Source organism: Armigeres subalbatus, chromosome 2 (assembly GCF_024139115.2).
Source record: "Armigeres subalbatus isolate Guangzhou_Male chromosome 2, GZ_Asu_2, whole genome shotgun sequence".
Classification (NCBI taxonomy): Eukaryota; Metazoa; Arthropoda; class Insecta; order Diptera; family Culicidae; genus Armigeres; species Armigeres subalbatus.
The window spans coordinates 23,704,232-23,716,856 of NC_085140.1; the positions used below are offsets into that span (position 1 = coordinate 23,704,232).

The following is a 12,625-nucleotide window of genomic DNA, read 5'->3' on the forward strand; positions in this document are numbered from 1 at the left end:
GCGCAGCTGGAACGTGAGTACGACAGCTGCCCAAGCCACGACGTCAAAATCATCATAGATTTGATTTGAACGCTCAGGTTGGTCAAGAGGAGGAGCTTAGACCGACTATTGTGAAGTTCAGCGCACACCGGCTGACGAACGAAACCGGCCTACGACTAATCGATTTCGCCGCCTCCAAGAATATGGCCATTCGCAGCACCTACTTTCAACACAGCCTGCCGTATCGGTACACCTGGAGATCACCACTACTGCAGACAGAATCACAAATCGACCACGTTCTGATTGATGGACGGCACTTCTCCGACATTATCGACGTCAGGACATGTCGTGGCGCTAACATTGACTCTGACTACTATATGGTGCTGTTCAAACTGCGCCCAAGACTATCCGTCATAAAAAATGTTCGGTACTGAAGCAACCTGGTGTCGCCACTGCATACGCACAGCATCGCGATGCTTCGTTGCCGGAAGAGGGTGAGCTCGATGGGGCCCCTCTTGAGGACTGCTGAAATACAGTCAAAGCAGCCATTAACGACGCAGCGGAGGATAACGTCGGGTATATGGGACGAAGTCTATCAGAAGTTCTATCAGAATCTCAACGCATCCTGCAAAGGCTTCGTACCGCGAGCCGAAATGTGGGGGGATAAGGATGGGAACATCTTGACGGACGAACGTGTGGTGATCGAAAGGTGGAAGCAGCACTACGAGGAACATTTGAATGGCGCTGATAGTACGGGCTGTGAAACTCTAGGCAGCTTTGGAGATGACTACATCAATTCAGCGGACGATGGAAGCCAACCAGTCCCCACCTTGAGGGAAGTTAAAGATGCCATCCAACATCTAAAGACCAATAAAGCAGCTGATAAGGATGGTATTGGAGCTGAACTCATCAAGATGGGCCCGGAAAAGCTAGCCACTTGCCTGAACAAACTGATAGTCAAAATTTGGGAGACTGAACAGCTACCGGAGGAGTGGAAGGAAGTGGTTATATGACCCATCTACAAGAAAGGCGACAAGCTGGAGTGTGAGAACTCGAACTCGAGCGATCACCATCCTTAATGCCGCCTACAAAGTGATATCCCAGATCATCTTCCGTCGTCTGTCACCATTAGACTGGCCCAGGAAACAAAAAGTTGTCTAATTCCACGGGGCACCCTCCAGGATTGTGTCTTTGGGTGAGAAAATCAATCTCTGAAAATTTCAGCACAATCGCTTGTTGCATAAGCTGGCGCATTTGATTTTAAGTTTGTATGGGGATTTCAGCCAAAATGTATAGGAAAATACACCTCCGTCACTCATTCGTTCTGAAAATTGGTTCTGATTGCTCGATTGACCTCAGAATTGCAAAAACGGCAGTTGGTATGCTACAGAACAATGTCACAGAACATTGTATGATGATTAAATGAACTTTTATATAGGTTTCGGCTGATGCGATTCGATCAAAAAATCCAAAAATACACAAATCAGCTCCTAATAAATCAGCCGAAAATCATATAAAAGTTTATTTAATCATCATGCAATGTTCTGTGAAGTTGTTCTGTAGCATACCAACTGCCGTTTTTGCAATTCTGAGGTCAATCGAGCAATCAGAACCAATTTCCAGATCGAATGAGTGACGGAGGTGTATTTTCCTTTACATTTTGGCTGAAATCCCCATACAAACTTCAAATCAAATGCGCCAGCTTATGCAACAAGCGATTGAGCTGAAATTTTCAGAGATTGATTTTCTCACCCAAAGATACATTTCTGGAGGCTGCCCCGTGGAATTCGACAACATTTTTTTCTCCCCATACTAATCTGGCCCAGTCTAGTCACCATTAGTGAATGAGTGAAACAAATCTTCCATCAATGGACAGGACACCGCAGAAAACTTTTTCGTTGGCTACTTCAAGAGTGTTTATCGAAGCGATCCAGTGAATGAAATGAATCCTCCAGACGCCGCTGCCACGAACTCTATGAATTTATCACGCGATGAAGTGGAATAAAAATTGTTGGAGCTAGACATAAGCTAGTCGGCGGGCCCGACAAAATCCCATCTAAGCTCTTGAAGGAACTCAAGGATGAACTCGCAGGACCCCTGTCTTTTCTCTTCAATTCTTCGTTGTCATCTGGTTACTTCCCGTAACTATGGAAAATCTCGCACATAACTCCTATACATAAGAAAAGATTTCGTTGTAATGCGGAGAACTACCATGGTGTCGCAATTCATTCCGCGATGGCGAAACGGGTCTCAACCGCTCAGCATGGATTCTTGAAAAGTAAGTCTGTTGTGACAAATCTGTGTGAATTCAGCTCCATGGTTACGGACTATATGTCTAAAGGCTATCAAGTTCCCTGTGTCTATGTCTATGTCTATGGAATGTTGTTCGAATGGATTAAAACATATTTGTTGAGAATTTAGTATGTGAGAGTTTGCAACAATACATCGGCTTCCTTCGATGTTAATTCAGGAGTTCCACAGGGTAGCCATTTGGGCCCGCTGCTTTTTGTCATGGTCATGAATAAACTCCCATCATTTATGATCTATGCCTACGACGTAAAAATGTTTATGCCAGTAAAAGCTCTTGATGACTGTATCCAGTTGCAAAAAGATCTTTGCAATTTTGAAAGATTTGAAAGAAATGATCGGTGATTACCTACACCAGAAGAGTTCGGCCGATATCATTTACCTACAGTTTGGGTCATGCAATCCTGCAACGAGTAGATAGTGTTCGAGATTTGGGCGTAATAATGGATCAGTCACTGACATTTAACGAACACATCAACATAGTCACTAGAGTTATTCAAATTTTGACTTTTTTGCCCCCGGTGCTTAAATGATTGTATTTGCCATTTTAATAATCCTCCTAAATTTTTAACTGGATGTAATTTGACTGTGCACACGTCATTTAAAGTTTGTATGGAAATTACTGTGAAAACCGACCCTTATGTGAAATACCGTTCCGTGAGGTGGCCCATGAACTATTTATATATAATCAACGCATTGACTACATAGAATACTTCTTAAGCTGGAAGGCAGTTGTTGTTGCGAAGCGATTTGTCGTTTGGAAGCAAAGTTATGAAGAAAACAAAAATGCTCATTATTGATATTGATGTTATTCTTTTAGTACATTCTTTTAGAGCCTGATGGGAAGCGTTGGGGAACGGTTTTGCATAAAAGTTACTGTTTTCATAGTAATTTTCATACAAATTTCAAACTGCGCGTGCTCACTCAAATTAGATCCAAATTAGCTCAAAATTTAGGAGGATTATTGAAATGGCAAAACCAAACGTTTAAGCATCGGGGGGCAAAAAAGTCAAAATTTGAATCACTCTAATAGTCACTCCCTCCTTAGCCGTGCGGTAAGACGTGCGGTTACAAAGCAAGACCATGCTGAGGGTGGCTGGGTTCGATTCCCGGTGCCGGTCTAGGCAATTTTCGGATTGGAAATTGTCTCGACTTCCCTGGGCATAAAAGTATCATCGTGTTAGCCTCATGATATACGAATGCTAAAATGGTAACTTGGCTTAGAAACCTCGCAGTTAATAACTGTGGAAGTGCTTAATGAACACTAAGCTGCGAGGCGGCTCTGTCCCAGTGTGGGGATGTAATGCCAATAAGAAGAAGAAGAATAGTCACTAAGGAGACATTGCAACTTTTTGTTCTCACCCGACGGTTTGGACGTGAGCTTACTGATCCACATGCAATTCTCACAATTTATGTTAGCCTCGTTAGGACTAAACTGGATTTTGCGAGTGTGAAGAGAGGAGTTACCGGTGTATGAGAATCTCTGCTCGTTATTTGACCTCGACACCGTCAGTAGCAGACATAAGATTGCTGGCATCGCCTTTTTCTGTAACACTGTAACATCTTGAGAGGGCGAATTAGTAGTCCATATCTGTATAACCGGCTCAACTTCAACACTAGCCCGGTTACTGTTCGTCGTTGGAGGGTCTTCGATCCTCCATTTAGATCAAGGAACTACACGCAGCACGAGCCTACCAGCAGGTTCATGAATGAATTTAACAGACTACAAGATGTAATTTCTACAAACATGACAACAGAAGTAATTCGTGGTAGATTAAGATTATTTTTAAGAGGACAATTGTAAATGTGACAATAATTTTGTGTATATTGTATAAGTAGGTTAGCGGGCTTACAGCCTATAGTCCAGTAAATCAAATCAAAAAGTTCGTGGGAAGTTATCAAGTCGGCTTCGTAGACGGCCGCTCGACAACGGACCAGATCTTTACTGTACGGCAAGTCCTTCAAAAATGCCGTGAATACCAGGTCCCAACGCACCATCTGTTCATTGATTTTAAGACGGCATACGACAGTATAGACCGCGTAGAGCTATGGAAAATTATGGACGAGATCAGCTTCCCTTCCCAGCAACGGTGGATGGTGACCTAAACTGTGTGAAGATTTCGGACGAACACTCCAGTTCGTTCGAATCCCGCCGGGGACTTTCGTGCCTGTTGTTCGACATTACTCTAGAAGCTGTCATGCGAAGAGCCGGGTGTAACAGCCGTGGTAAGAATTTTAACAGATCTAGTCAATTTATTTGTTTCGCGGATGACATGGACATTGTCGGACAAACATTTTCAAAGGTGGCAGAACTGTACACCCGCCTGAAACGTGAAGCAACAAAAGTTGGACTTGTGGAGAATGCATCGAAGACAAAGTACATGCTTGTGGGCGGTACCGAGCGCGACAGGGCCCGCCTGGGAAGCAGTGTTACGATAGACGGGGATACCTTCGAGGTGGTCGAGGAATTCGTCTACCTCGGATCCTTGCTAACGGCTGATAACAATGTTAGTCGTGAAATACGAAGGCGCATCATCTGTGGAAGTCGGGACTACTACGGGATCCAGAAGAAACTGCGGTAAAAAAATTCACCGCCGCAACAAATGTGTCATGTACAAGATGCTGATAAGACAGGTAGTCCTATACGGACATGAAACATGGACAATGCTCGAGGAGGACTTGCAAGCACTCGGAGTATTCGAGAGACGGCTGCTTAGGACTATCACTGGCGGTGTGCAAGAAGACGGTGTGTGGCGGTGAAGAATGAACCACGAGCTTGCCTAGCTCTATGGCGAACCCAGTATCCAGAAGGTAGCTAAAGTCGGAAGAGTGGGCAGGACATGTTGCAAGAATGCCGGACAGCAACCCAGCAAAGATGGTGTTCGCTTCCGATCCGGCAGGTACGAGACGGCGTGGAGCGCAGCGAGCGAGGTGGGCAGACCAGGGGTGGCATTGTGCATCTCGAATCGAATCACTCGATTCGAACGTTTTTGCATTCGTTTCGAAAAAAATTGCGGTATTATGTAGGGGAAATGTACCGATTTTGACCATGTTCCTAATTTGGCCAATTTTGCGAATAACTCCAAAAATAAACCAATTCGCAAGTGGTTTTATTAGTTCAAACAAGAGATATATCCCTTACCCTTCAACGCTGCTTTCAACTGACCGATTATTTTGGAAAAATATGTATTTTTCAGGGTTGGCCAAATAAGGCACTAAGCTGGCCAAAACCGGTTCACTTCCCCTATTTCGTTCGACTTCATTCAGTCGTAGTATAAGATTTCGAATGGTGCTGTACTAGCTCAATCGAGTATGTTCTGTCAAACAAAATGTAAACAGAGAGAATAATAGATAGCTGTCTCCGTGTTTAGTATGCCGCCTGCTGGAGAGACAACCTTCAGCGTATGGCGAATGTGAGTAAACAGAGAGAACAAGAGTAATTTCATCTGCGTGTAGCATGTTACCTGTTGGAAAGGCATCCTTCAGGACATGAATTGTTAATTTATAAACAAGCAAATTGTGCTCAATGACTATAAAAAAGAATATTATTTATTGAGCAGTTGCAACCGATTAAAACATTATGCCGATATGATATGTTTTGTAAATTGAGATATTGTTACGACACAAATTATAAGTTTTATGTTTATTCGAATTTATGCCACAGATCCAATTTTGAGCTAAATAATTTAAAGCTAAAGAAGGATTCGATAATAAATTACTTTGATGTATCCATGCGTTTTAGTTAAATGCACTTGGGTTATCTCTTGCGTATTTTATCCTTCTTATTTTTATTTAACTCAACTATTTTTACGTAGATTTTGGAATATACACGTTTTTACGCAGATTTTCCCCATCGATTTTTCAAGCGGTTTATCGAAATCGTCAAGAAATACGTGAAAACTGCAGAAACAAAAAAGATTTTAGTTGAAGTCGTTTTTACGCGGATTTCGGGATAATTAGAGATTGCATATTGTCTGGAAACTATAAAAGTAGGTATACTAATAACATTCTTTCCTTCAAGATACAATAATGAAACATTTATTCTCTTCCCGTAGAGAAATAATAACAAATGTAATTTAAAACTTTCAGCAAGAAATGGCTCTCGAACAACATTCGAAAGCTATAAAGGTGACGAGTGTTTTTCATTCGACTTGAGTCGTTTTCCAGTGTGCTATCGAGTATCCATAATGCCAAAACATCTCGCTATTCTTGTACCTCCTCGAGCATACTCGAACGATGAGTCGTTTTCGAGATCGAATCGAAAGCCGTAATGCCAAACATGTTCGACTCGATAGAATTACGTTCGAATCGAGATGCGCAATGCCACCCCAGATGCAAAACGAATTGGCGAGCGTGAAACGCATTCAAGGATAGGGAGATGCAGCCTCGAACCTTGTATTGTGGCGTCAAACTGTTTTAATGGATTTTCAGTTAGTTTAGTGTAGTTTTCAGTTTTAATGGATTTTTAGTTATATTTTATATATTTAGCTGCAACTTGACATGACGCAAGTTGTACATAACACGCATAACAAAGTACAATAAAATGGGGGGTCCCATAGCGTAGTTGGCTACACGTTCGCCTTATAAGCGAATGGTCATGGGTTCGATTCCCAGCCCCTCCACCAAACCCTCGTCAGTCGCCGGATCCGCAGCCCATACGGTGGCGTTTGGGGTACGCGCTTTACCGTCACGGCTGCCTGATGGCGACTGACAACTTGTTCTTCTCGGAGGCATTCCTCCAACGTTAACCGGATTAAATGGCAACCGAACAAAGCAACGATCATTGGATACACGACATGGACAAACGGACACAATGGACTCACGACAAAGATGAACTGGCAACGACAACAATAACGAATAATGGATATCTAAAAATAGATTCTGTGTGGATTCTGTACAGCAGAATACCACAGTAGATCACGGCACAGTAGCGGTTAAGAACACAGAGTGCCTACCAAATAAATATATGAATAAAAAAAAGTACAATAAATTGACTTTGATTTAATACTTGAACTGTCAAGTTGTAAGCGAATGTAAAGTAAGTTCAATTAAAAACCATTTCCTATTGTTCAAAGCAGTCATCAATCTCCCGTATTTTGCCATTACCCCTGTGGAACTTCAAGTAAGCCTTAACTTCAGGCCAGGTTATTTTTGATCATAACTTGGTATAAATATGCTCTCAATGGAATGTAATATATTATAAACAATCAATTGTTGCACAAAAAGTTTATCACAGAGATAATGCACCATGCGTCTCCATATGTGTGTGGATGTTTATACCTTGTTGGCATAAGAAGTAATAAATCTGCAAAAGTAATGAAATTGCGAATTTGGCGATTTCTACACAGTTTTTTCAGTTTTGTTAGTTTTGTTGTAAAGTAGATAAAATATTGTTTTCGATCAATTAAATATTGAACTGAATATCTCTAAAGTAGCGTATTACTGTTGAATAAACGCGCTAAAACGATTTTCGCCGCTGTGTTTCGCCTTGATCCCGGGGCACTGTGGGGCGCCAGGGAACGCCACTGCGAACAGTTTGGCTGGAGTCGGCCACCAAGGCCGGCGTTTCACGAATCCGTCCATATTGGGAAATATCAATAAATTAGAGTGAGTTTAAGGGACTCAATTTATAAATCATTTATCCTGATCTTATACTTGACAGTAAGCTTTCTGACCATTGAAATGGAAAGTAGGCTCTGACACACATGACGCGCTTAACACAATTAAAAAACAAACCGCCACTCAGCAAACCCAAATTTTTAGGTAGGGGAGATGCGGTCAATATGCGCCACTTAAGAAAATCACTTAATTTAATGGTGATTTCCTCCGAAAACATGTATTTTCGAAGTGTTTATCAATAATCTAACATATCAGTCATTATATGATCCAAAAATTTCCATGTCTCGCGCTATGAAACTAATAGGGGCGTAACTGTATTGATCGATTTCTCTTAATCGATTTTATATTTTGTTAATAACTCAATTGTTTCAAAAGCTACAACCGTGATTATTGATTCTGGTGCAAGATACAATCATCCTTTATCACCGCAACTAACACAATTCGGTACAATAATAAATAGAAAACATCGACGAAGAGAAATCGATCAATACAGTTATGCCCCTATGAAACTAAGCGCTAGATGTAAAGTCATCAATATTGCAACAAAACGATTTTATTTCAAAATTGAGAATTTCAATCCAAAATGAACGATGCTTGGGATATAAACCAAGAAAATTTAGTGGCGCATTTTACCCGACCGGCGCATTTTATAAATACTTCCCCTACTATTTGTTCGCGTGTTGGACATAGAATAGAGGCCCTCTTGCACTATTGATGACGTACGTTCTATTAGCTTTCGATTAGCATTTTATATGATCTTTTTTACATACTGAAGTGCCAGGTGTACCGATTTCGATGCCACACGTTAGGCCCTTCTGGACCGTTTGTAAAATCATTCAGTTTGACATTTTTCGATCCAGGTACAAAATATCGACGAATATGCCTTGGCTGACAATACCGTAAGCCTATCCGTCCTCATCTGCTTCCCAAGTAGCACTATTTGGACCAATTTGTATGCAGCAACTCACGTATAACTGGTTTTGGTCGTACATATGTCATCTGGGCCATCCTTGATTTGATAATCGGTTCACTCAATTCATAACATAAACATTGCTGGATATGTATCATGATTCTCGTGTTAAGAATCATAGGGACGTGACTGCATTGATCGATTTTACTTTAGCGGTGTTATCTTTTTATTATTGTAGCGAATTGCAGCAGTTTTCCGAAGATTTAATAGTTTGGTGTGATTAGATTAGATGACTAGATGAATACATTTTGCACCAGAAACAACAATCACGGTTGTTACTTTTTAAACGATTGAGTTATTTCCAAAATACAAAATCGATTAGTAGAAATCGATCAATACGGTTACGCTCTTATGATTCTTAGCGCGAGAATTGGACTCTCAGGAGCCCCTTTCAGGCTCCGACATGTTGTAAAACCTTGACTCCGCCCTCAGAAAATTTGGTTCGGTCGGAGTAAAGTTCCCCCCAAACACACGAGGCGCGACTAAGATTCTGTGCCGTTAGTATGGAAGCGTAAATGGAACATTGCCTGTAGTGACCCAACGATAGAATCGCGGCTGCTAGTTTTCATCATGGGGATGAAATTGCTTAGGTTTAGGGTAGCCTTAAAGTCGAACCGTCTGTGGACAAGTTGTTCTATCCAATAGGCAAGTTTTTGTCGATCAACGATGGATTCGATGTTTAATCTGCGGATGATCCTTGAGTAATTCCGGAAGCTTGCGGTTCAGTTAAAAGAAATGAGCTGTGGCAGATAATGTCCGAACATGGTTTCCGACGAAACTGATTAGACTGATACGTGCAACGCTTGATGGCTCGAAATCAAGTATTCGGATTGCAGACGAAGTGTCAATTTCGTTTGTGACCTTAGATGGATTGAAGCAAAGTGATGCACTTTCGAATTTATTTTTCAACATTGCACTCCAGGACGCGATTAGGAGATCTAGCGTCTACACGCACGGCACTATCATCACACGGTCGCATATGCTCCTAGGCTTTGCGGACGACATCGACCTCATTGGAATCGATCGCAGAGCAGTAGTGAAGGCGTTTGTTCCACTGAAGAGGAAGACGGCAAGAATATGCTTAAACATTGACACTACCAAGACAAAGTACATGGTTGCGGGTAGAAATAAGGAAAGAAGTGGTGTTGGAGCTGGGGTAGTACCTGATAGGGATGTGTTGAAGAATGAAGAAGGAGGAGGCATGATGGAAGGAACAGACAAATCCAATAATTCGATTGAACTTATCCCGCGTTCGGCAACTGCCAGAACCGATTGTCCATTATTCCCACGACATCGTTTAACACCAGCTTTAGGCCAGTTGGGTTAATCGATCTGGATGGTTGGCGCTCGCTAATGATGGTTTCGACTTGCTTGCTAAGAAACTTAACCAATCGGGCGAGTTTCTGCACTTGATTGCAGAACAAATTCAAAACAACAGGTGACGACCTTTGCGAGTTGTATGATATTATCTATAAACAACGTTTTTGGCTGATATATAGGGGAACTTCTCTTGGATTTCATCTCATGGCTCCGATGTTCATCCCATCAAAAACAAAGCAATGAAAAGGTATTTGATTTATTTCTTATTTTTGCGATTTTTTCAGCAGTGAGCACACATGTTGACTAAAAGAAGCGACGAAATTGGTGCCGTATTTCTTTGTTTCGCGATGAGATGAATATATGTTCAGTGAGATGGAGATCGGAACAGTTCCCCTACTTGGAATTTACAAATAAAAGCTAAACAATTTTTTTTCAGATTATGCTCAATATTGGATTACATTATTTTGATGAATTTTGAAATCCTATTAGAATTGGTTGTTTCCCATAGAATTAGATTAACCGCGCCTAAATGTCGACTCGCCTAGTTGCTTCTACGACCCGCTATCACTTATACATCCTCACCCAAACTCAATTAGTTTGTTTTGATTGCGTGTATACACCCGTCCTTTCAAAAGACCAGCCTTATAGAGATGAGTGACGTTTAACGCTCGCACACTGATGTGCAATTCGGCTTGTGTAAAAACATGTTTGTTTTCCTTCTGCTCATAACCTCAAAATTGATCGAGTCATCACAATGGTTGCGAAGGAATCAAAAAATATATGGAAATATACTCATTTTTACCCAAACTTTGCTGAGTAGCATCATCTAGGAGTGTTTGTTTTCCTTTTATCGCCACTCACACATTCGGACGTGAGAATCTCAATAGCTACAAAAAGCAGACACTTCGCTAATCGCTATCAGTCTCATTCGTAGTCTATTACCCAATTTACGTAATTCGCGGCTCTGTTCAGTCGGTATCAAAATATTACAAAAAGAAAGATATGAATTTCGCCGGCAAAGTTGTGCTCATCACTGGAGCCAGTAGCGGCATTGGGGCCGCCACGGCTGTCAAGTTATCCAAGCTGGGAGCAACCCTGGCCCTGACCGGACGCAAGTTGGATAATCTGAATGATGTCGCCAAGGAATGCGCACAGTCCCCCCTCGTTATCCCCGGCGATATCACCAAGGAGGCCGACACCGAACGTATATTGAAGACGACTATCGAGAAGTTCGGGAAGTTGGACGTTCTGGTTAATAATGCCGGAATACTGGAAACTGGAACGATCGAGACGACCAATTTGGAGCAGTTCGATCGAGTGATGAACACCAACATCCGATCGATCTATCATTTGACGATGTTGGCAGTGCCGCATCTTATCAAATCGCAGGGAAACATTGTGAACGTGTCCAGCGTGAATGGAATCCGTTCGTTCCCGGGAGTGCTGGCGTACAACATTTCCAAGGTGGCAGTCGATCAGTTCACTCGTTGCGTTGCGTTGGAACTGGCTGCCAAGAATGTTCGTGTGAATTGTGTCAACCCGGGCGTCACGGTTACCAATCTGCATAAGCGCGGTGGCATGGATGAGGAAGCATATAAGAAATTTTTGGAGCACTCGAAGAATACACATGCGATGGGAAGACCTGGCGAAGCTTCGGAGGTTGCCGACGCGATCGTGTTTCTGGCCAGCAATTCTGCTTCGTTTATCACTGGTACAAGCTTGCCGATCGATGGCGGACGCCATGCCATGTGTCCTCGCTAAGATACTTGTTTTCTTAAGATCAGATAATGTGCATTGAAAAACGATTGTCAGTTGAAATGGTTGCATTTATATTTTACATCAAATTAAACTATATTTTGTTCTGCTTTGTTATTTGGTATTTGCATTATAGTTAATAAATTGCAATATAATAACCATAAAAGTGTGTTATTTTCTGAAATTATGTTTGGCAGAATTGCTATTTTTTTTTTTATTCTTTTAAACTAATTTTGAAAGAACGATCTGCGCACGCTAAAAATCAATAACACTGAGATGTGCTATGAGTAGTAGTTGCACAAACACAAAAATGTTTCGTACGATCGTATTATTGTCGTTTTCAATGAACAATTATACAGATTCCTGGTTTTTGAGGAATGTAATGCTGTTTGAAAAATTGAGGTCCGAGCTTTTATAAGCCCACTGAGTCGCTTTTGTGAATGGAGACAACTGTTTGTGTTAAGCAATCACATATGTTATTGAATGTATGTGTCAGGCGCGATATTCAAATTTTCGCTTACTGACAGAATTTCAGAAGTACCAACAATTCGCGACTACGAAGGTAAATTCTTCACGCACAGTCTGACAGTTCCTTATGGAATTTTACTGTGGATGGACAAGAAGGGGTGATTGGCGGCCATGTTTCACGCACAGTCTGACAGATAGCAATGAGAT

General features: G+C 41.7%; 2 protein-coding genes across 5 annotated transcripts in view; one reads left to right on the forward strand and one right to left on the reverse strand.

Annotated features, from left to right (window-relative positions):
- LOC134214149 (glycine receptor subunit alpha-2-like) overlaps window positions 1-12,625 on the reverse strand; it is a 74,616-nt gene that overhangs the window by 23,221 nt on the left and 38,770 nt on the right. The gene's annotated exons all lie outside the window — the stretch shown is intronic.
- On the forward strand, window positions 11,079-12,116 carry LOC134214148 (3-oxoacyl-[acyl-carrier-protein] reductase FabG-like). The gene has a single exon (XM_062693564.1). It carries the CDS (start codon window positions 11,198-11,200, stop codon window positions 11,954-11,956), a length of 759 nt encoding a protein of 252 aa, XP_062549548.1. The 5' UTR covers window positions 11,079-11,197; the 3' UTR covers window positions 11,957-12,116.